The 25,848-nt window shown below is 37.1% G+C and overlaps 2 protein-coding genes across 2 annotated transcripts in view; one reads left to right on the top strand and one right to left on the bottom strand.

Annotated features, from left to right (window-relative positions):
- Window positions 1–25,848, bottom strand: part of LOC125876728 (uncharacterized) — an 854,340-nt gene that overhangs the window by 449,154 nt on the left and 379,338 nt on the right. The gene's annotated exons all lie outside the window — the stretch shown is intronic.
- The window catches only part of LOC125876730 (uncharacterized), a 28,969-nt gene continuing 5,293 nt past the window's right edge, over window positions 2,173–25,848 (top strand). Inside the window, exons 1-9 of the mRNA XM_049557967.1 lie at window positions 2,173–2,381; window positions 2,481–2,530; window positions 2,995–3,055; window positions 7,344–7,439; window positions 7,542–7,691; window positions 12,608–12,739; window positions 16,509–16,636; window positions 20,502–20,544; window positions 25,700–25,783. Of these exons, the coding sequence (XP_049413924.1) occupies window positions 2,238–2,381; window positions 2,481–2,530; window positions 2,995–3,055; window positions 7,344–7,439; window positions 7,542–7,691; window positions 12,608–12,739; window positions 16,509–16,636; window positions 20,502–20,544; window positions 25,700–25,783 (888 nt within the window). The 5' untranslated portion in view covers window positions 2,173–2,237. The remainder of the gene's footprint in view (window positions 2,382–2,480; window positions 2,531–2,994; window positions 3,056–7,343; window positions 7,440–7,541; window positions 7,692–12,607; window positions 12,740–16,508; window positions 16,637–20,501; window positions 20,545–25,699; window positions 25,784–25,848) is intronic.

The raw sequence follows: 25,848 nt of genomic DNA, 5'->3' as shown, positions 1-25,848 counted from the left end.
CTTAAAAACATTTTTCTTCTTTCATTTACACTTTTTTCAAAATACAAAAGGACCCCACTCCCTACCTGTCATCTTCTTCATACCTTAGTTTGCAAAACATTCTTCATTTTAGCTCCAACATTGTTTTTCTTTCTTTTTTTTTTTTATAAAAAAAAGAATATTATTTCTTTCAAATATGAAGATAAATGAAAATCAACTATGAAGATTCAGATTTGAAAGTTCGTATGATTTATTTCAAATCTCATAAAAATAAGGAACAAATATGAAGAAGAAGAAAGAAGAAAAATGATTTTTACGTAGAAAAAAAGTTAGCCGATATTTGTTTATCAAAATTTTTAAACAAAGATTTTTACTCAAATTCATATATAAACCTATTAAATTTATCAAAAATGATATTCAAAAAATTGAAAGAATGAATTTTTGAGCTATCAATATCATTTTGTCATCGATGTAGAAATGAATAACCGCCGACAAAATTTTCTTTCTTCTTCACTCTTAGTATGAAAATGTATATATATATTTTTTAAAAGTTAATATTCAAGTTATTTGAAAAGAATTAGGTTTTGTGATTTGAGAAAGAATGTGTTTTGGGAAGAAGATGAAGATGAGAGGGGGTTGGGTAGAATAGGTTGACATTTTCATTTTTTTCTTTTTCTTTTTAAAAAAATTAGATATAAAAAGTGTTTGAGATAATTTTAAACAAAATTATTTTTTTTATAATTTTCGGGGCTCAGTGCCACATGTTATTTTTTAATTAGTCGTTTTGCCACGTCACCGCAAGTGTATCACACACTCTTCATATATTTTGCTGATTATAAAAAAATGCCTAATAGAAACAATTTTTGAATTGGTAAAAGTGTTCAATAGGTACTAATCTTAATTAAGGTGTCTAAGTGAATTATGTGGACAACTTTAAGGGCTACTTATGCATTAAGCCTAAATTAAAAGTAGGCTAAATGGTCTGCGGAACCCTTGTACTTGTATCAGATTGTAAATTGAACCCTTCTACTTACGATTTTGTCAAGTGAACACTTAAACTCAATAAAACATAGTATTTTAAACCCTTTTTTCATTTGAGCAAAGATGTGTGTAGTACAACCAAATTACACCTGAAATCCATGTCATTTTTAATAACACGTCAAACATTAAAAGATAAATAATAGTAAAAAAAAGTTATTTCTTTTCCTCTCTCAGGTCACCCCAGCCGCCGTCTCCATCTTCCTTACCTAGAAACTTTCTGAAGAACAAAAAATTCAAAATTCACTAGCAGCTATGATAGCTTGAGAATTAGGTGTTCCCATTTGGCAGTTTTCTGGAAAAGACAGATTCCTCCTCTTGACCCAATTGCTCTGTATTCTCCTTTGTATGACCCAATGCTTGCAAAGCGATCCATGATTTTTTCTTCCCCAGAGCACTCCAAAATTCAACTCAAGCTACGAGACCGAGTTATTCGACTTAGTCGTCTCGATCTGAAGTCGAGTATCAAATTTCTCGATTCAGTCCGTATAGTCTTGTGATTTGAGCTTTCAATTTTAGAGAGAAGTTTTCAATTTAAATCTTCAAATTAAAAGCTCAAATCATGTAACCCGTTTTTTATTTGAAGACAAATAAATCAGCACAAAGAACTATTCAAACAAAAAATGAATTTGAGCATTTGTTTCTTTTTGATTTCATATTAATCCATTTATGATTTGAGCTTTCTTTTCAATTTGTATGTTTGTTGTGGGATGTTTGAAGGATAAGTACTTTCTTTTAAAATGGATGAGATTACAAAAAAATATGGTGGAAATTATGGGCGGCTGTGACCTAATTTTTTCCCACAGAATAAGAGAAGACGAAGGGGATATTTTGGTTTTTCCTTCTAATTTTTTTTTCTGATTATATGTGTAATTTCAATGAAAAGTATCCATTCACGCTCTTAATCAGTGTGTATCTCACGCATTTTTCCAACTCAGCAATTTTATTGCCACATAAGTTTGGTCAATGGTCAGAGGTATTTCAAATATTATGTTTTATTGAGTTTAAGAGTTCACTTGACAAAATTATAAATAAAAGGGTCTAGTTTACAATCCGACACAATTACAAGGGTCTACTAGACCCTTTTACCTTAAAAGTATTTTCAGATGGAAAAAGACTTCCCGGCTCACGGCCATTTTATGAAGAGCTGGAAGGAATAATATGCTGTTATTTCCAGCTCCTCGATTAGGGCCCCGGCCTGATCGGTGGTAACCTCTCTAATGGCTTCTTCTTCTCCATCATCTATGTCTCCTCCGATGATCCCCATGGAACTCCACTCACTCAATCGAGAGAAGCTCTTCAACTCTCTGCGTGACCACCTAACTTCATGCGCTCGTCCTCTCCAAGGCTTTGTTCTCCTACAGGTTCTCTGTGCTTTCAGTATTTTTTTCCCCTCTTAACCTTCACTCACTTCAGCTTTCTCTTCTGACTTCTCTCGTTTCGTAACTCAAAATTTGAATTAGGGTGGCGAAGAGCAAACTCGACATTGCACCGATCACCTAGAATTGTTTAGGTATAAGTAATTATATATCTGTTTATCTGCACTTGCCAATGGTTATACTTATTTTTAGCATCTATAGTTATTGCGTGACAAATTGACATTTTATATTCTGTTATACCGTGATTTCTAGCAAATGACTGGAAGAACGTAATAAGGCCTTTCAACATTCTTGGTCTTGATGTCAGCGTCACTGAAAATAACAGTAGTTGGAGTACCCCTAAATTTGATCGGATTTGATTTGTATAAATGGATAGAACCATTGATGTCAAATATTACTAAGTGATTGCAGACCATAATTTAATTTATCCATGCATTCCTGTTGCAATTTTTCTCTCGTCTTGTTTATTTTCTCAATTACATTTCATTATAGAATTTCTGTAACATGCTTAGAATGAGCTTCAATGTTCTGTATTCTAACAATTATCTACTCAATGAGGAGAGTAATTGAACTATGTACTAACTTCTGTTGCTTCTAGACAGGAGAGCTATTTCGCCTACTTGTTTGGAGTGGAAGAGCCTGGATTTTATGGAACTATTGTAAGATATGATATAAATAAGAGTTTTTTCTTTCTTTCTAAAGATTCTCGGATAGTCCTCAAATGTCTAATCCCTTGTTCGAGAAGTAGCTTATGATCTGGTAACTGACATTATCTAGATTCAATTGTATGTTTGTTTGAATTGATAGGGAGACTCATATTCTCCCTTTCCAGTGATTACATTGCTAAAACTTCTTCTTTGTTTTTTGGTGAAGGTGATAGCTTTTTGTGAAGTCAATGTAGGTGTATAGGCTAAGAAATGAACTTAAAGATTCAATTATTTGGGCTTCTCTAGGATCAAATTTCCTCTTTCAAAGAGGTTTAAGGCACTTCAATCACTCCATTCTACTTATTGTTTGACTCTAGTCATCCTCAATGAATACTTTTATGCAATCATTTTTTTTTGAAATGGTAACAGAATTGTATTAAAATCACAAAAGGTTGTGAATGCCATAATTACAGTGGTAGTGAGGCAAATTATAATCTAGACAAAAGTTCTACAGTAGAACTTGTAATAGAAACTCATGGGTCGTTTGATAGAGTGTATAAGAATAGTACTGAATAGAGTGTATTAGTAATTTAACATTAGTCATGATGAGATTAGTTATGCAGCTTATGCTAGGATTATTTCCTATCCACTGTTTGGTTTGGAGTATTAAGAGCAGTCCTGTCTTTGTACTGTCTTGTGCCAGGAATGCCTTCTTGGCTACCATCCAAACAAAGCATGCCACTTTGTAGGGTATCTTGGCCTTCTATATGTGCTTCCAAGGTCAATGTACATAAAGGTTGTTATCATTATTCATTCTGTGATAGATTGTTTTCATGAATATGTCCCAACTACCATATTCTAACTTGCTCTTGTGAGGTCCTAGTAAATAGATTAAGAGTGTTGTGGAATTCAGTGAATCTGTCCACCCATTGTTCAGGTAAGTTGGTGCTTCACCGCTTTAAGTGATGAAGCATAGCAATGCTAGGCTGCTGCACTCCGAAGACCTAACGTGGTGGAGGTGAAGAGAAGCGTTTGCTTCGAAAGATGAAGCGCCCTAATGCGAGAAACTATGTGAAGTGCTACTTTATGTTTCCTAATTCTTAGAAAGTTGATTTTAAGGAAAAAAAGAGTCCCATTTAATATTTCGCGAGACCCACACTTGTTCGGCTTCTTCAAGCTGCTCCGCTAGGGTTTTTCTGGTCTTCTTCTTTTCCTTCAGGTGATTTCTCTTCTTCTTTCTGGTGCTGCTAGCGCTACGGTTTTTTCTCTTCTTTTTCTATTCTCTTCTTTCCCCTATTTTTTTTTCAACTTCTGCTCTGTTTTTTTTTTGAATTCATATCTGTTTTGTTGTTCAATTCTGCAGTTCTGCTCTTTTTTTTCCTTCGAATTCAGCTCTATTTTTTTGTTCCATTTCTTCTCTCCTTTCTTCTTAAATGTTGTTGCCTTGCTGATTTTTTTTTTCACAGTGATTAAATACGTTGCTGCTTTTTTTCTTTTAATAGTGATTAAAATATAATGCTGATAAGTTCTCTTAAATCTTAACAACCAATAAAAATATCTGACCCAGCTTGGAAATGTGGAAAATATAATGCTGATTGTTTTAATTTGAACTTTTGGTTATATATATTATCTCTATATATTTTGGAGGGAAGGTGGAGCCTAAGAAGGTAGCGCTTGCGAAGTTGGTTGAACGTAAGGATGAGGAGGAATAATGGACGAATGGGGTAAGGTATAAAGTGGTGAAGAACGAGGCGAAGTTAGCCGTTACGACTGCTAAGACAACAACTTTTGAACACATGTATGTGAAATTAGAGGACAAAGGCGGGGATAAGAAGTTGTACAGGCTTGCCAATGTGAGAGAAAAGTAGGCTCGTAACCTGGATCAAGTGAAGTGCATCAAGGACGAGGACAACAAGGTTTTGGTGGAAGAGACACTCATTAGACGGAGGTGGCAGTCATACTTTCATTAGCTCATGAACGAAGAGAGGGACAAAAACATTATGTTGGGGGAGTTCGAGCACTCAGAGAGGCATCTCAACTTCAGGTGTTGTGTCTCTCAACTTCAGGTGTTGTAGGTATATTAAGGTTGAGGAGGTTGAGGGTGTTATCCATAAGATACGTAAGGGAAGAGCAATTGGACCAGATGGGATCCTAGTGGAATTTTGGAAGAGTGTAGGCAGAGTAGATTTGGAGTGGTTTACTGTGTTGTTTAATGTCGTTTTTGAGACGACGAAGATGCCTGAAGAATGGGGGTGGAGTGTGATGATACTGTTGTACAAAAATAAGGGTGACATCCAAAATTGAAACAACTATAGGATTATTAAGCTGTTAAGCCACACTATGATAGTTTGGGGGAGGGTGGTGGAGATGAGGGTGAGGAGGGACGTGTCTATTTCCCTAAACCAGTTCGGATTCATGTGGGGGTGCTTGACGACAAAGCCATTCACCTTGTAAGGAGATAGGTGGAGCTGTTAAGGGGGAGAAGGGACATTCACATAGTGTTCACAACCTGGAAAAGACTTACGACAAAGTCCCTAGGGATGTTCTATGGAGATGCTTGGAGGCTAAAGGTGTACCTATTGCATACATTAACGCGATCCAGGACATGTATGATGGATCCAAGACTCTGGTAAGGATTGTGGGATGTGACTTGGAGTACTTCCTAGTTGTGATGGGGTTGCATCATGTATCAACTCTTAGCCCATTTTTGTTTGCCTTGGTGATAGACGAATTGCGCGACATATCCAAGGTGAGGTATCTTGGTGTATCTTATTTGCGGATGACATAGTCCTGATTGACGAGACTCAAGGCGAAATTAATGCTAAGTTGGAGGTTTGGAGGCAAACCTTGGAGTCTAAAGGGTTCAAGTTGAGTAGAACCAAGACATAGTACTTGGAGTGCAAGTTTAGTGACGTAACGACATAGGTTGGTGTAAAAATGGGGCTTGATACACAGGTCATTCAGAAAAAGGAAGTTTCAGATCTTGGGTCTATTATCCAAGGAAATGGGAGATAGACGATGATGTCACACATCGTATAGGTGCAGGGTGGATGAAATAAAAGTTTGCATATGGAGTCCTTGTGATAAGAAGGTGCCACCAAAACTTGAAGTCAAGTTCTACAAAGCGGCGGTGGTTAGACTGACAATGTTGTATGAAACGAAGTATTAGTCAAGGACTCTCATGTTTAGAAGATGAAATTTGTTGAGATGAATGCTGAAATAGATGCGTGACAAACTAGGAGAGACAAAATTAGGAATGAAGATATTCGCAATAAGTAGGAGTGGCTTCGATAGAGGACAAGATGCGATAATCGAGACTGAGATGGTTCAGACATGTGCCGAGGAGATGCAATGATGCCCTAGTGCGGAGGTGTGAGAGGTTGACTATGGATGGTTTCAAGAGGTAGAGGTAGGTCGAAGAAGTATTGGGAGAGGTGGTTAGACATGACATAAAGCAACTTCAACTTACCGAGGACATGACCTTAGATAGAAGGTTATGGAGGACACATTAGGATAGGAGGTTAGTTAGTTAGTTGAGCGTTGTGTCACTTATTCTTCTTTACTATTTGTCGTACTATTAGTAGTATTACTTTTGTAGTTTCTTTGTCCTTTGAGTGGTTATTATTTTTATATTTTAATTATCATTCTAACTTGTTATGACTATGGTTTAGGTTGATTTGTCAGTTTGCCATTATTGTCTTCATTTACGTTATTTCTTCCTATTTTACTTTGGACTATTTTTTTTCTTGAGCTAAGAGTCTATCAGAAACAACCTCTCTACCTCTAAGGTAATGGTAAGGTCTGCGTACATTCTACCCTCCATAGACCCTACTTTGTGGGATTACACTGGGTTGTTTGTTGTTGTTTTTTCTTTTTAACCTGTGTGGCATGAATTTTATATCGAATCTCAAAGATTTGATCATCATTACTCTTGTGAGAGTAAGTGCTCTTAGTTGAATTCATCATTTAAGGAAATTGTCCAAATAATACAAGGTAATTTAAAAAAAAACATAGAATTAAAGGGATACAATCAATACATATTAAGTTTGCCAGGCAGATTAGAATATAGTTTTGTTACACTAAAGATGAGTGTAAGGAGCTTTGCATAATATTCTAAACCATGTGAAAGATGTGTTTACAAGTTGAGGCTTCTAGGGAGTATGCGATTCTTCCTTTTTCTTCAAGTCTATTAATGTTTGATGTAAGGAAATTTAATAGATAGTAGCTGATGAACCTTATTGTCTAACTTTCTAATGCTTACAAATTTGAAGCATCCTTGAATATTTCTTTCTTAATGAAGGATATAGCAAGTGGGAAATCTATGCTCTTTATTCCTAGGTTACTGGCTGACTATGCTGTTTGGATGGGAGAAATACAACCACCTTCTCACTTCCAGGTAACTTTTCATTTTTCGAACTTGTATTTCATTGCTGATCCTGTTCGTCAAGTGTTTAAGGCAATGCAAGGATTTGATTTACCCTTTATTGGTCTTTTTCAGGAAAAGTACAAGGTTACCCAGGTCTTCTATACTGATGAGATTAAGGAAGTTTTGCTTGATCAGTACCAAGCGACAGGAGCACCATTACTATTTCTCTTGCATGGGCTTAATACTGATAGCAACAAGTATTCTAAACCAGCAGAATTTCAGGTTTATGTTTTGTCCCATGAACACCAATATACTTCTTGCATGGGCTTAATACTGATAGCACAAGTTCTCTAAACCGGCAGAATTTCAGGTTTATGTCTCATCGTATTATTTGCCAAGTCATTGCAAAGAATTATACAAAATTTACCATGTTTTTGTCCAGTTGAGCTGAGGGTCTTTCAGAAACAGCCTCTCTACCTCCACGAGGTAGTGGTAAGGTCTGCGTACACTCTACCCTCCCCAGACCCAACTTAATGGGATTTCACTTGGTATGTTGTTGTCCAGTTGGTTCACATAGTTAAGCCAGATATGGTAGTGCTAGAGTAATTACTACACCTTTTAGGAACGGCTGAGGGCCATACTGACATACCAAGAATTCTGTAAAATGTGAGATCTAAAAAATTGTAGCTTGTCAAAAATTTGCTTATGGTCACTGTAAAGAGGAATCTTGGGCCTAACTCAACCTTAAAAGCTAGCTTATGAAGGGAGGATTGTCCAAGTCCATATAAAGAGACCAAATTCCCATCCCTTTTATGTAATTGGAAGTCTGAACACTCCCCCGCACGCTCAGACCTCGTTAACTGGAGCGTGGACACTATAATATTGGGGGCCCAACATCAGTGAACAAAGAATGGGATGGGCCTAGCTTTGATACCATGTAAAGATAGATCTTGGGCCTAACTCAACCTCAAAAGCTAGCTTATGAAGGGAGGATTGTCCAAGTCCATATAAATAGACCAAATTCCCATCCCTTTTACGATGTGGGAATTCTTAACAGTCACTACTTCCATCCCAATGACGACAATTTTCCTATTTTAGGGCATCCCTAGGTGTGTGACACAATTCATTTGTTGGTCATGTTTCATGCAACTTTTAAAAGTTTTTAGAATTTAAATTTAAACTATGCTATGATGTTTTCATGGTTAAACTAAGTTTCTGACAACTACTTGGATGTAACTCCGCTAGTTCTAGCAATAGACTTAAGACACTACTTATCTCTGTGCTGATCATGCCTGGTCAAATCGCCTCACAGAAAGTGGGACAGAGGGAGTAATTTTCTCTTCGCTGCAGTCTACTTATTTAATTTAGAATTATTGTAGTTATGATCTTGTCATTCTGTTTCACAGGATAAATTAAACACTGTTATGTCACTAAAAAGGACAAATTGGCTTGCTGGAAAACGAATTAAATAAGGGCAAAAAGAAAGAAAACGATTAAGCATTTGCTGAAGAAGCAATTGTGCGACAATTAGTGACGGAGACATATCTAGTGAACTGATGAGGGCAGGCTTCCCATTATTTCTCCCAAGAATGATTGAAATTAATAGACGGTAAAGGTCTGATACTCAGAAGGAAGATACGGGACCATTGGGATGAATACATCTACCTGTCATATTTTTGTCATCCTTATTGAGAATTCCATTACTTGTGCGAAACTTCTACAAAAGGTAATTTTGTTGATAGAACCCAGGTTCTGGGACATATTGTAGCCAAAAAAATTCCAAATTATAGGCAGTGTAACGAGCTATGTAAATATCATGGCATTAACATCGTAATTTACAACAGACATGTCACACCAAATGGCAAGTAAAAATAATACATACTTGAGACTAGGAACTTTTTATTTTTCCCCGCGAAGATCCCGCGGTTATATTCCTTCTAAATTGTCCACCAAATATGTGTGGGTATGCTGTTCCATAGGGTGATTTGCAAGTATGACTTCCATAGGGGGTGGTCTGGAACTTTTGGCTCCACTAACAAAACTTCTTTAAAAACAAACCCCGCTTAAGAAAATCTGTTGGAAAAAACTTTTGTTGCCCATAAGGCCTAAGTTGTTGGCATAGATTAGTTTTGCCTATAAAGCAGGAGTTGAGACTTTCCAGTAAGTCAGAGACCGTGAACCTACTCAACTGACCACACATTTAGCCTTAAAAGAAAAAGTTGCATGTGTTGCTCAATTGTTCACAATTTATGATGAGCAACACTTGGTACTATTCATTCTACCTATCATGTTAAATTAGTCACAGTCGTGAGATATTGACAAAAATTACCTGTATTATTCAATTGCTTACAACTTGTTCCACCACTTTATTAAGGAGCCATTCTTATAATACACAAAATAATATTCAATGCCTTTGTATGTTGTTAAATTACTGTTGAAAAGATACAATTGAATTTAATCATGATTACTTTTTGAAAAGTAAGTCAGTCAATGCAAATGAAATATCTTGTCCAATAGGCAACACATTGTACTATCTTCAATCTCTGTAACTTACTGAAATGTCCTGAAGTTCTGCCTCATAGGTAAAACTAGCTTATGTGTATACTACAATAGACTTAGGTCTGATGAGAAACAAAGTTTTCACACAGCAGATTTTCTAAGTTGAGGTCATTTTTTGAATTTTTTTGTTAAGCAGGGACAAAAGTTCAAAACCATCCTTTATGGTATCCTTATTTTGCTATATAAACTGTTACATACTGGGATCATTTGTTTTGTTGGTGCCTTTCCTGTACCAGCACTGAAAGTTCCAATCGTGAGTTCGTGACCTAGGCATAGACCATTTAAACTTCAGAGTGTTGAGGAACATATCCCCAACTTTGTGAACTTTGAAGTGACTTCGCAATGGAGAAATAAATGATTGACGTCTTCATATTGCTCCTGAAACAACAAACATGCAACAATTCTGAAAACCATTTTTCTGAAGGTTGTGTTAAGTCCTACATGCCCCTCCTACAACCAGCCAAGGAAAGCACCTTATTTCGTAGGGAGCCTTGTTCTTTCTTTAGGGAACTTCATTTAAGAATAGCCTTCTGTATGGAGGAGATGACAATGGGGTCACAACTCACAAGCACATTTTTACTGATCATGGATGCTAGAATCTTGATCAATGCCTTATATATATCTCATTGATACTTTTTTTCTACTGATGATTTTAGTTGTGAATCATTACGGTCGCCCAACTGGTTTCTTCCCTTCTGAAAGGGTCTGAAGATTTCACACCTACAGTATGCAGATGGCACATTGGTGTTCTGTGAGGTGAACTGGGACCAAGTGAGAATGCTGAGGATCATTTTGAAGCTATATCTAGTTCACACATAAACTGGACCAAACGTTTTCTTTATCCGGTAAATGGGGTAAACCAGTTACACTCTTTAGTCAGATCCTTGGAGGAAAAGTTGGTGCCCTGCCTGCTGAGTTTCCAGGGATGACTTTGGGAACCAAAAACAAGTCAAAGGACATTTAGAATGGTATCATGGAGAAGTGTGAGAAGAAATTATCTATTGGAGGAGTAATTATTTGTCTGTGGGGGTCGGCTAATTCTGATAAACTCTGTATTAGATGCCATGCCTACTCACTTGATGTCCTTATTTCCTGTCCCAGTCAATGTGAACAAGAAATTAGACTATCAGAAGAAACTTCCTCTGGGAAGGAAACAGTAACAAGAAATGGTTTCATCTGGTAAAATGGGACTCTCTTACAGTCAGCAAAAGGAAAGGGGGATTGGACATCAATAACCTTAAGATTTAAATAATAACTTACTGATGAAATGGTAGTGGAAATTTGCAGATGAGGAGAAAACACTCTAGAAAGAGATGATTCTAGACAAGTGTGGGAGAGAAGGAAGATGGACAACAAAATGTTTTAGTAGTTCATATTGAATTAGTCTGTGGAAATCAATCAAAAATCTTCGGCCAGTGTTCAGGGAGAAATCTTCAATCAGAATAGGTAATAATAGGAAGACATTATTTTGGGAGGATAATTGGTAAGGCCAAGGACTTCTGTAGCAGAGTTCCCCAGATATGTTTGTACTTTCTTTACCTTAGGAGGTAACTGTAGCTGATCTATGGAGCATTCACGGATGGAATCTCATTTTCAGGAAACCACTTAATGACTGGGAAATCAAGATTTTAGTAGAATTGTTAGATCTTTTGTAACAATTCAAGGATCTTTCTACTGCTGAAGATTCTTTAAGGTGGAAAGTGAGAGACAAGGTAATTTTACTGTCAAATCTGCTTACAAAGCGTGCAACACTTCCAAATTTCAAATTGAAGAGTGGCCATGGAAGTTGATATGGAAGGTGAAAATACCTTACTTGGTTGCATGTTTCACCTGGTTGCTAGCCAGAGGATCAGTGCTCACCATATATATCCTTAGTTAGAGAGGATATCCTTTCTGTTCTAGATGTTTTTTTCTGGAGAGGAGTTGGAGACTGTTCCACATTTTTTTCTTTGCACCGTAAAGTGACTTTACAATTGTGGAAAATGTTTCTCAGCTTCAGGGGTATAAGTTGGGCTATGCCTTGGAACATTGTAGATGTTCTAGCAAGTTGGAATAGAGAAGGTGTCAACTCAAGCCAGAAGGAGAGACGGAAGGTCATTCCAACCTCTATTTAGTGGACAACATGGGAAGAAAGGAACAAAAGATGCTTTGACGATAAATCAAGTCATATCCAGAAGATAAAGTTGAAGTGTTTGGTACTTTTGTATTTTTGGTGTAAAGGAACATGTGTAGAAGATCATGATTCAATATCTGATGTTTTAGACTCCTTGTGGATAATAGAGGAGCTGTAAGTTTGGTCTCTTTACAGTCCTGTATTCATGGATGATTATACAGTCTTTGGATAATCTTACTATTCATATAAGATATGTTACCTGTTTCAAAATAAATAAACAATGAGTACCATATTCTTACTACATGTTTGTTTGTAAGCAGTTATTTAGTGAATGATGATGGTAGTTCGAAGCTATCCATAGTGTCTAGCTATCTTGTCATTTTTCCTGTCCAATAATATCTTTTGTCAATTGCTTTTTCAAATTTGGAAAGATGACATTCAAACGAAATCCATGCCTGAAGCAGTTCTAGTTGGAGTTCAAACTCCTACAGTGGTTGTTGACTTGTTATGCCTGTGGTCTGTACAGGGTATTGAGAAGTTCCAGACAGATCTAAACACATTGCACCCTATCCTAACTGAATGCCGTGTTATAAAGTCCGACTTAGAGCTTGCTCTCATTCAATATGCCAATGACATAAGCTCTGAAGCTCATGTTGAGGTCAGTATTGTTCTACTTTTTCATGGGAAATTTCATTTAGTCTTCTTAATTTCATTATAATATCCTGCATATTTAAGTTACCAGTTTCAAAAAAAATAATATCCTGCATATTTTCCTAATTATATCTCGTACTTCTCTTATTGGGTACCTGCAACTTACTTTAAAATATTTTGTCAAAACAGCCTACAAGTCTTTCGTTTAGTAGAGCCGCTAAGGGAGTGGCTCCAGCTATAGATAGGGTTAAATCTGCAGGGGTCATGCAAATACATAGGCCCCTTCCCTTCTCTTTTGGATAAATGGGGTGGTTTAGAAGGCGTTTTCTGGTCCATTTTTTTCTTAAGTCACAGTCATGTCTCTTGCCCCCAGTATAGTGACTGCTTCCATGTGTTGCTCGAATTTCATCGGTGTTCATCCATCTTCATTCCAAACAAAGGCAAGCATCTCCATTGAGTGAATGTAACTACTATGCCGCGAGCTGGTTAGATGCGTGGGACAGAGGGCTCGTAGTACTTGCTAGTGTGGCTATGCAGTAGAAGGGAAGGAGCCTAATTCAACCCTTTTTTTTCCGAGTGTAGTGCGTGACATGTTGGTTAGGTGCATATCATGAGTTTAGACCTTGTTGTGGACAAAATCCTAGTATTTAATGGAGAAAGGTAGAATTGCAGGCCCATTCAGTGTTTTGGACGGCGAAAGGCGACAAGGGTCAACCTCGCGACGGCTCGCCTTTTTGAATTGAGGCACCAATTAATACCAAAGACTTGAAATATTTAATTGCATATATAAATATCCAAAATCTCAATAACAATAACATATTAACAAATATTTCAATTCAAAAACTAATAGTAGATAGTAGATAGTGAAAGTCTAGAACTTGAATTACTCAATAATTCATAAGACAATTGACAAACAATACCAGAAATCTAAAAGTCTATTCTTCTTCAAGATTTTCAAAATCTTGAAATTCAGCATCCATTTCATTATACTACTCCTCATTTGCTCCCTCCTCAAATTCTTCATCAATTACTGTCCAAGTCCTACTTGAACTTGTAAATGTAGTTTGTACTACTTTGCCCTTGTCAAGCGCCCTTGAACTTGAAGAAATTCCCCTAAGACCATAGATATTCTCGTTAGCTCCAATTGTCGTAGCAACAGTACCCCAAGTAAGATCACCTTCCTCATATACTAGTTCATCTTCTTGATCTTCGGGGAATCCAACTAACCTTTCATTTGACTCATCAATATTATCCAAGGCAATTGCATTAATGGTATCACGAGCCTCATAACAACGTTTTAATGTTCTATTGACTTAATGTACACTAGATCATTGAGACGCGATAGTGCAAGCCTATTTCTCTTCTTGGAATGAATCTGTACATAAATTGTAGATAATAATTAATAGATACTAATAATAATATAATATGGAAATTAGGATAGAAAATGTTCTTCTTACGTGTTCAAACACACTCCAATTTTGCTCACATCCGGATGAGCTACAAGTTAGACTTAATATTTGCTCACTCCAATATGGATTAATCTTGAATATGTCACCAAACATCAAATTGATGCAATTAGCAGCACATGGAGTCCAATAAATGTGTGTGTATGCACCCATCATCATGCTTCCCACTTTAACATTCTCACTAGCGTTATCAGTGACAACTTGTACAACATTTTCCAATATGATTCTTTCAATAGTGTTCTCGAACAAGTTGTACATTTTGGTAGAATCGATAAATTCATTGCTAGCATCAACAGAACCAAGAAACGCACTACCTATTGGAGAATTCACCAAAATGTTGATGATCATTTTACCATTTCGTGCCGTCCATTTGTCCATCATAATGGAACATCCAAACTTTCTCCATTGCATGTTATTCTCATCAACAATTTTGTCCACTTTCTTCACCTTTTTTTTAGGTGAGTAACTCTTACTTCATAGAAGGTACGCTTCATTCCGGGACCATGTTGTCCTACTTTCTCAATGAATTTATCAAATGATTTATAATCAACAAAATTAAAAGGGATCCCTACATCGTACATCCATAATGCAAAAGCACTTACCGCGCATTCCCTTAGAATGTTCTTGGTTTCATCAAATCCTGCTCTCTTTTCAAAGCCTCCCTTTTGTTGTGATTTTTGTGAAAAATAGAGATTCAGAGGACCTTTCGTCACGTTCAGCCCCGTGGATGATGTCCTTCCACTAGAAGACATCTTTTGAGTTTTTGAGGGAGTCATCATTTCATCATATTCATCCATATCATCTTCATCATCAATATTAACCACAGGTTCTTGCTGCCTCATCTGATATTTCGGATTACTCACGACTTTATTTTCCACATATGCCCTTATTTCTTCCCTAACTTCCGTTGGACAACTTGGACATTGTTTTACATTTTTGTTTCCACCCATCAAATGTTCCTTGTGTCGAGTAATACCACCATTATAAGTAGCTTTACAAAACATACATATAACTTAATCTTTTGTTGGTCCTTGCATACCATAATTCCATCCAATGTCCTTCTTTTTGCTAGCATCAGACGCCATTAAAATCACTATTTATGGACAAATAAATATTATATTAATTAGTAAGTTGGGCAGATACAAATATACAAGGACTAGATTTAAAAAAAAAAAATATATAGGCAGACTGCAGTAATGAGTAGTCTCCAAAAATTAAAAAGACAGAATGAAAAAATAACACAGACTGCACACTGCTGAGTGCTAACAGCAGCAGCAGAAGAAGATAAGGCGCTTGCCTTTCACAACCCTGAGCTCATTATCCACCATGTTTTGAACTATGCGCTAGCTAGCCCTCGGGGATTTCTCAGTTATAAAAAGAAAATTGTCAAGTTGGAAATTGAGACATCTTTTTTCACAGAAAACTTGCAACATTTTTTGCCAAGGTTTTTATTTCTTGTGTATTCTTGATGATTCTGAGAGTCAAATGTTGATATATATTAATTTGCAAGTCAGCACGCCATGACAGGTTTCTGACTTTCGTTCTTTTTGAGATTTGTCTTTTCAGCAGGATTATTGATCCTCTTGTAATTCTATACTTCTCTTTCTCTCAACCCCACCAAATAACAAATACAAACACAACATTGGTGACTAGGGGTAAACAATCAGAAACATCTTCTAATCCTTTTAAGGAATGAGCAAATCTTTGCTTCTATCACCTTACCGCTTGAGATAAATGTTTGTATTTATCCTGAAAAAAGAGAGTAAATGTTTGTATTCTATGGGTGTTTTCTCGTTGATTCAGTTGAGTTGTTGAGTCAGTAGGCTCTTTAATAAGAGAGTGATGCTTCAATTGGTATCCTTGGTTGGTGGCAGTCAAACATTTTACATGTTAGAATATTGATCAAATATGAAACCAATTTCTTTCCCCTATACATGAAAGAATTATACTATGTAAAGCTGGGAAAGCACTTGAAAGGATTAGTAATATATTTACTTTAGCAAGGTTTTCCACACTCCCGTGTATAGTTAATCCGGCTATTGTAGATGCAGCTTATATCTAGTGTATCACTTACTCTTTCCAACATTTTTTGGGGATTATCCATGTTAAAGTGTGTGGCCATCTCATCTAAAAGCTTAAGCTATTAGATAAAGCATACTTTTATTATTTAATTATATTCTCAACAATTCAAAATATAATTTTCTATAGTATCTTTCTTATTGTGTTTCTTAGCTATGGGTGTCCTTGTATATTATCTACTCTCCACCTGTTCTTTTATCTTTTTACTACCAGTTGCATTTTTCTGTGCAGGTTATGAGGAAAACAAAAGTAGGGATGAAAGAATATCAGTTAGAAAGCATGTTTCTTCACCATACCTACATGTATGGCGGCTGTAGGCGTTGTTCATACACATGTATATGCGCTACTGGCGATAATAGGTAAGTTTGCTTTTCCTTGCATCTTTCATTTCAAGCAACGATGCACTATAATTTGAAAACTGTAGCCCCCAAGGCCTAGCTCGAGTGGCAAAAGGTGGAGAATTTGTTGCTTAGGTCACAGGTTCAAGCCCCACACCATGCAAAGCGAAGCCCAATATTTAAGTGGAGAAGGGTAGAGGGGCGTGCCCATTATCCACCGAGTTTAGAAGGCTCTGATTGGTCCAAAGGGCAGGTCACAGGCAGATTTCTCGGTTATCAATTTTTTTTTTTGGAAACTGTAAACCGTTGAGCAGATTTTAGATTTTGCCTGATTTATGGGCATTAAATCAAATAGCTAGTAGTGGCATGCTAACTGCCATGTAGCCTAGGATAGGAGAATGAGATAGTCTTTGGTCTCTATGTAATCTATATATGTGTATGATCTATATTGAACCAAGAGACATGCTCGCTGCAGTGTTGTCTTGGAGAGCTGGAAGTATGTTATCTAAGTATCAGGACATGTACTATATGTAGGCTTTTAAGGAAGCTGAGTGGGTTCTTTCAGAAGTACCTCCTTCCAGGTGACTAATGAAACTGATGCTCTGGTTCAATTTTCAGCTAATTTAGTTCCCTAGTTGAAGTATGTTCTGATAACCATGTTACATCAATTTCATGACGAGCTTAATTCATTATGTGTACTTTGGGCTGCTACCCTTAGTGAACTGGGAGAATTGTAGAAGGAGAAAGTAGAGAGAACAACATGAAGGATGTCTCGATAAAGATTAAACGAGTCTACCCTAAAGAAATAAAAGCAGGTATGAGACTATAGGAGAAATAATTAAAAGAAGAAACTTCACCCACTCATCCAAAAAAAAGAAAAACTACTTCACCCTTCTTTTTAATCCTAAGTTCTGGGTAAGTTTACCATTGAAAGGAAAATGGAATTCATTTCATTCCCTCTTTTTTTTTTTGAGAATTAGTATTGTTTTATTCTTCAGCATTGGGAATGCTGACCACCATAAAAATTTGTTACAAAAAAGGTCTCTAGCTTTACAAAGCTCCTAGAAATTCTATTAACTCCTCTATTTCCTCTATACAGTTTTTACACCAAAAATATAAAGTTACGAGACAGTTCAATTTCACATCATGAACTGATCTGACCTTGTCTTCATTCTTCAAAGCACCTTCCATTTCTCTCCCTCTAGACTGACCACCATATGTATGAGGGTGTTATCCTCCACCATTTTTTCTGACTTTTACTTCCCCCTCTTTTCATCCAACAACTTATTAGATGAGCTACATATTCTCAAATCTTCCTCCTCCATAATGCTATTCTCCCTCTTGTATAACTTATTTACTGTTAAACTTCCTTCTCAACTGTGCCTCCATCTAAGTCTGTCAGGCTCCATTGTTGTCCCACCAGAAGTGCCCTCTTCTTTTAGCAAGTCAGCTACTCTTTCCACCTCCCGGTAATTTAAGTGCCTTCTGAAGTTGAGATCCCAACCCCGGGAGACTAGCATTCCGACACAGTAATCTCAGGACTGCCAGATAGTGACATGAGATCTGGAAATTTTTCTTGCAGTGGCACTTCCCCTATCCAGTTATCCTTCTAGAACGTAACATTGTTACCATTGCCCACTCTGATTCTAGAGTTCTCCTGGAGCTTTGACCGTACCATCCCATAAGTGCAATTCACTTCATTAGAGCACCAAGGACTGTTTTGACCAAACTTGTGGACAATTACTTCCTTCCAGAGAGAAGTTTCTTCATCACAGTTTTTTTTTTTTTTTTTTTTTTTTTATGACAAGGGAAACCCGCAGCCGCTACCTTTTGGGTGCGCACAGGGTAAAACCCCCGCTCCTATGCAATAGCTCGCATAGGAGAGGTAACCCGCACTAGGCAAGCCCGGTGCGACGAGCTCGACCCAGAAGGCAAACCCCTTGCTTTCGCTGGCAAGGGGTTTCGAACTTTAGACCTCCAACATGGAAGTCCCAAGCCCAAATCACTGGGCCACCCCGAAGGGTTCTTCATCACAGAATCTTCAAAGCCAAATCATCAAAAGGCAACAGTTTTGAATTTTGAGATTTCTTATTCCTAGTCCTCCTTGTCTTCTCTTTGTTACCTTTCCACACAATTTCTTCTTAGTCTATTTAGCTTCTTCACTACATTGGCAGGAATAGGAAACGGTGGCATCGCATATGTAGGTAAAGAGTCCAACACTGAGTTTAATAGTGTGACCCTTCCCCTAAAGACAAATATTGTGCTTTCCACTGTGCTAGTCTCTTTTCAGACCTTTCTATACTTCCTGCTTAGTGGCATGCCCAAATGCACAGTGGGCACTTTGCTCACTTCACACCCCAGCAAACTAGCCAAAGACTGAATATTTGTTACCTCTTTGATGGGGAAAATTCTACTTTTCCTCCAATTCTCTTTTAGACCAGAAACAACTTCAAATACCACCATTATTGCTCTAACTGAGTGACCTGTTCCATTGTAGCTTCACAAAAAATAGTGGTGTTATCTGCATATAGAAGATGACATATCTCCAGACCACCCTCCCCTATTCTGAAACCCTTTAACCAATTGTTGTAAATTGCTATTCTCATCATGCAACTGACCATAGCCAAAAAAAACAGGAAAGGGGACAAAGGGTCCCCTTGTCTGAGTCCCCTCATTCCTGTCTTTCATTGAAGGGAATATAATTCAAAGAAGATATTTTCCCTTGTCTCTACCACATTTTGTCAATTTTTCCTTGTCTAATTTATGGTGTTTTCATTGGTAATAAAAATTTAGTTTATGCCCTCATGGTTCTGATCAGTGATCAGATCCCAGGTCAGAATTAGGCGCTACCGACTCTTCTCTTATATTCTGACACTGATACTCATTTTGATTGGCACGACTTGGATGTGGTTAGTTGGAATTGAAGATAAAGGGATGTAAACTTTTTCTGAAAAAGTATAAAGGGTAATAAACTTAGGAATGAAGACCAGAGTTTTGGTTCTGATCTTTTGCTCTTTATTTGGAATGAAATGACAGGGGGAGTTGAGTGTTGCAGACCTAAATACAAAAATACAACTGTCAATCTGTCATCTCTAATATCGTGAACTTTTAGATGAGATGGTTCACATGATTCATCGTGGTTTGAGAATAGGCAGCTCTTGGATTCAAGTTTCATTGCCACAGATCATTCAATGCTATTTCCTTATACAAGAGAAAGAACACACAACAACAACAACATACCCAGTGAAATCCCACTAAGTGGGGTCTGGGGAGGGTAGAGTGTACCAGACCTTACCACTACCTCGTAGAGGTAGAGAGACTGTTTCCGAAAAGAAAAAGAACACACGTGAGGGATAAATAAATAAGTAAAAAATCCTCTGTAAAAGCTTATGCTTCTAGGTGGGGAGGTTCTCACAAACCAGGGGAATCAGGTCATTCCCCTTATTCGAGAACTTAAGTAACTTGCTAAACAGGGTAGTGGGTTGTTTGGTTAAGAAAGAAAAGTAGGAAGCATTAAGTAACTTGCTGCTTAGATTTATTTTTGTAGCTGTCAAAATATTAGCCAATAGAAATACATGCTGCTTAGATTTATTTTTGTAGCTGTCTAAATATTAGCCAATAGAAATACAAGTGAAGATCTTAGAACTATAATTATCGACCAAATTCAGTTGTGTTCCTATAGCATCGGATTCCGCCTTTGTCAGTATGTGAGACTCGGTATCTTTATGGGTAGGGTGTTAAAATTCAGAATCAATTTATCTTATATGTGAATTGTTAAGAGTTAAACCCGACTAGCTTGGGATTGAAGCGTAGTTAATGATAAAGTTAAACGAGGTTTGAGATCAATTTTCAAATTATCAGCTAACACTACCACATTCTATTGCAGTGCTGTACTCCATTATGGTCATGCAGCAGCTCCAAATGACAAGGTATGTTATTTGTGTGCCTCTGTTAATATGTTATGTCTATCCTATACTGCTGGTTATCCGATCTGTATTGAAGTTGTAAGAGAACTTGTGTCATTTTGTGGACAAACATAAATCAAGTACCTCATTGTTATCTAGGTTAATTATGGTTGTTGCATAGTGGTGTTGTAAGTTGTAACCATCTTTTCCTTTGTGCGATAGAAATGATTATTTTGAGTGTCTTTAGAAAGGTCATCTACTTGGAACCCATTATTTGTCTGTTGTATGCTGATATTTGACCTTGCGCCAATATTGTTAGATAGTTGGTATATTAAATAATATATTATGTGTTCCACGTTGAAAAGAATATGGATTGTGTAAAGTTTGTATATAAATAGGGCTCAGTGTAAGACAATTAGTTTATGCATCTGATACGACCCCACTTTTGAAGACATATTTTAGGAAAATAAAGGGTGAAAGGGGAAATAGAGATTCTAGTACTGCACATTGAACCAATCAGCCAAACATGAAGTAACTGCCTCCTTGATGTTCTCCAGCAATTACCAATATTCCAACTATTATAAGATAGGCTTTACAGTTTTCTAGTTGTTTGTTGCAGACAATATGTATCCTATAAATATCTAGTCAGGATTATTTTTAAAGATTATTGAATATATGTTTGAATATCAGTTTCTGGGAGTTTTGTCCACTCCATAGGGACAAATTTATTAGCTGTAAATTGTGTTAAAGATTCTTGCAGTCTGTTACCACTAGCAATTTAAGAATTTCCAGCATCTAACATCTTAATAATATTTTCCCATGCATTTACTTCTCACATGGTATCGGAGCAGTGGTGAGAAACATCTAAGAAAGAGAACTCAGTTAGCTAGTCGCCGTGCTTCAAATTTTGATGATTTCTTCCTTCTCAAAATTTTGATGATTTCTAAGGGATGATGTGTGCTATCTATGTGTCCTTCAATGTTGTGGAGAAACCAATACCATCATAGGGTCTCCCTACTCTCAAAAAACCAAATCCCATCAACTGCTCTGGAGACGACCCCTACGTGCTCTCATGCGCAACCTGAATGCACCAGATCCATATAGTTTTTTGGCAAGACAAGTCGTTTATCATTACTAGATGTCAATTTGAAGTGCACTGATGTATGTAACTTATGTATCCATAGGTCTATATTGGACTTGAATCAGATTTTGGATCATTCTATTTTGAATGACTGCCTTCATTATGTTGTTTCCCTCATTCACAATAAAAAAATAAATAAAAAGATAAAAAGAAAGCCATTTCATTTTGACAAAAAGACCCATACCTAAGTCACGCGTGAGGTCATCTCCTTCCACCTTTGGAAGCAAATCTGGTTCTTGGAGATCACAAAGTTGTTCTGAGCCAGACTATCCAGTTTTTCGTCAATTTTTTTTTATCTCCGCAACACTAACCGGCCAACTCCAGTCACCTATTCTGGTGTTTTGTCTGATTTTTCCGACCAAGTTCGTGCTTCTCTACAGCCATTCAAAACTTCTATTTGCACTTTGGAACTCGACTGAGCCTTTAGACCTCCCTTCACTACTTCCAGATTATTTTTCAGGAACTTTCCATCCAACTCTGTCAACCAGCAACTTTCTGGTCACTTTCGGCAATCTTCTCGGCCCATCTTCTTACTAAAGAATATACTTAGATATTTGGACTTGTTTACAATGATACTTTCTCTCCCATGGCTAAATTAAGAAAAGTCTGCCTCTCTCTATCTTTGGTTGTTGTTTGCCATTAACCTATTTATCATTTGGACATCAAATATGTTTTTCTCCGTCATGACCTCAATGATGAAGTTTATATGGAGCAACCACTTGGTTTTGTTGGTCAGGGAGACTAGTGGCCTTGTATGTCGAATGTGACAGTCACTCTATGTTCTAAAATAGTCTCCCTGAGCCTGATTTTGTATGTTCAACATAGTCTATTTAAGAGATTGGCATGACTCATACACAAGTTGTTCTCTCTATGTTTTGTCATCTCCAATCTATGCATTTATTTAGTGGTTTATGTTGATGACTAGACACAGGTGCCCATGCGTTGCATGAGCCCAATATTTTAGTATTTTTTAATTTTAATTTATGTGATATAAGTAAAATTTAGAAAGGTGATTAAATTTTAATATGATTTTTAGATATATAAGTTGTTAATTACTTTTGTTTGCTCAAATTTAATGTGAAGAGGTCCATTAAGATGTCCATACTTGAAGCAATTTTTGTCATGGATCATTGGTTTTTTACTCAAAGTAGTTACAAGATATAAATATATATTACCGAAATTCAAAATAATAAAGCAATAACTATAGAATATGAATTTAAAACTAAAAGTCATAGCTAAAACGGATTCCATAATTTCAAAAAAAGTATACACTAATTAAATTAAAGTAGAACAAAAGAAATAATGTTTTAATTTTTTTTTCCGAAACACGCTGAAGCAAGCACGTCGATGGACACATGCCTGCTTCAACGTAAAGTCTTGAATTTAAAACTAAAAGTCATAGTTAAAACGGTTTCCATAATTTTGAGAAAATTATACACTAATTAAATTAAAGTAGAACAAAAGAAATAAATTTTTAAATTTTTTTGGAAAGTAGAACAAAAGAAATAAATTTTTAAATTTTTTTAGAAAAAATTATACACCGATTAAATTAAAGTAGGACAAAATAAATAAATTTTTAAATTTTTAAATTTTTTTCCGAAACATGTTGAAGCAGGCACATCTCCGTCTCCGTCGACATGCCTGCTTCAGCAGAACTCTCTCTTATATAATAAGAGAATATTGTTATTACTGCCAATGATCAGGATGGTATCACTAGTTTGAATCAACATCTCTTTAAACACTTTCAAACTAAGGATTTGGGTAGATTGAAGTTTTTTTAGGTATTTTTTTTTTTGATAAAAGTTAAAGTTGAAGTTTTTTGTAGGTATTGTGGTCGCTTAATGTAGATTATCGTTATTTCACAACGAAAGTATGCTTTAGACATTCTTGAGCAGGTAGGAATGATGAGTTGTAAACCCATTGACACTCCTACCTGAATGCTAAGTTTCTGCCATACGTGAGGAGCCTCTTAGCGGTACTGCAAAATATAAGCGGTTGGTTGGAAAGTTGAATTACTCCATGTGACTTAGACTTGACATTTCCTTTACTGTGAGTGTTGTAAGTCAGTTTATGTACTCCCCTTTGTAATAATCCTATGTAGTAATTATTGGGATGTGTATGTCTGCATTCTTTAGTATATAAAATCAGCCCCAAGCAAAGGACTACTGGTCGAGATTTGAGGCCATAAGCATAGCGTTGGATACACAAATCCTGATTGGGCAGGATCACCTTCTGATAGACGTTCGACATATGTGGATATTGTGTTTTAGTAGGAGGTAATTTAGTGTCTGGAAAAACAAGAATTTGAGTGTGGTTGTTCGATCTTGTGCAGAGGCAGAGTATTGAGCAATGACAACTCACATGTTCATAAAATGCATGTTGCGGAGATGAGGATGTTGAGATGGATGTGTGGGCACACTAGGAGCGATAAGATTAGGAATGAGGTTATCCGGGAGAAGGTGGGAGTGGCCCCTGTGGTGGACAAGCTGAGGGAAGCGAGACTGAGATGGTTTGGGCATGTGAAGAGGCGGTGTGCAGACGCTCCAGTGAGGAGGTGCGAGGGGTTGGTGGTAGAGGGTACGCGGAGGGGTAGAGGTAGGCCTAGGAAGTATTGGGGAGAGGTGATTAGACAGGACTTGGCTCAGCTTCACATCATCGAGGACATGACTCTAGATAGGAAGGAGTGGAGGTCGCGTATTAAGGTTGAAGGTTAATAGGGTTAGCGTGGTCTTTCCTTGCGAGGGTATGGGTTGGTAGTGTTTGTAGTAGTCCTAGCCTGGCACTTGTAGTTCTTGTCTGTGATCCTATAGTCATGTGTTGTTTACTGCGCTTCGCCTCTCACAGTATTTTCTTGATGTTATTGTCTCCGTTGTTGATTATGCCTTTTTTCCTTATTGGATGTTATGTTCTATATAATGTTTCCTCTTCTCTTACTTGGTTTGGATGCACTTGAGCCGAGGGTCCACCGGAAACAGCCTCTCTACCTCCACGAGGTAGTGGTAAGGTCTGCGTACACTTTACCCTCCCCAGACCCCACTTTGTGGGATTTCATTGGGTATGTTGTTGTTGTTGTTGTTGTTGTATGGCAACATGTGAGCTAGTTTGGATCAAATAGTTGCTTTGGGAGTTGAAATTTGGAGAAATAAGTCGGACGGAACTTGTGTGTGATAATCAAGCCGCCCTTCATATTGCATCAAATTTGGTGCAACATGAGAGGACTAACCACATTGAGATTGATTATCACTTTTTCAGAGAGAAAAGATACTCTCAGGAGATATTATTACAAAGTTTGTGAAGTTGATCAGCTTGCAGATATTTTCATGAGTCCTTGTATAAGTTAAATCTGTAACAAGCTCAGTACATATGACTTATATGCACCGACTTGAAGGGAGGGGGGGTTGGGGTATGTAATAATGTATTAGTGCCCATTTGGATTAGCTTATATTTAGGTGCTTTTGGCTTTTAAGCACTTCTTTTTTTGTTTTGGAAGTGTTTGGAAAGGTTAAAAAGTGCTTTTAAGCACTCACTTTTAGGCCAAAAAAGTTTAAAAATAAGCCAAAAGTCAAAAGTAGGTGTCATCTACTTATGACTTTTTTTTTTTGGATGACAAGGGAAACCCGTAGCTGGCTACCCTTTGGGTGCGCACAGGGGTTTCTCCTATGCAATAGCTCGCAAACCACATAGGAGAGGTAATCCGCACTAGGCAAGCCCGGTGCGACGAGCTCGACCCAGAAGGCAAACCCCTTGCTTTCGCTGGCAAGGGGTTTCGAACTTGAGACCTCCAATATGGAAGTCCCAAGCCCAAACCACTGGGCCACCCCGAAGGGTTCATCTACTTATGACTTCTAGCTTTTGACTTATAAGTTACTTTTTATAAGCCCATCCATATAGGCCCCAAGTGTCCCACATAGGTATATGGATTGTGTAAAATCTGTATGTAAATAAATTTAAGACAATTAGTTTATGCATCTTAATGATCTTTTCCCGTGCTTTTACTTCTCACAAAATATGATCTCTTTTTTGTCTTACATTGTGCAGACATTGCAAGAGGGAGATATGGCACTTCTAGATATGGGAGCTGAGTACCACTTTTATGGGTCTGACATAACTTGTTCTTTTCCAGTGAGTACATGTGTCCTTCACATTTGTAAGCACATTGAAGTGTACTATCATTTTGCATGTTAAAG

This window comes from Solanum stenotomum, chromosome 9 (genome assembly GCF_019186545.1).
Source record: "Solanum stenotomum isolate F172 chromosome 9, ASM1918654v1, whole genome shotgun sequence".
Lineage (NCBI taxonomy): Eukaryota > Viridiplantae > Streptophyta > Magnoliopsida > Solanales > Solanaceae > Solanum > Solanum stenotomum.
The sequence above is the reverse complement of the archived record's forward strand: the minus strand, read 5'-3'. Positions and strand labels throughout refer to the sequence as shown.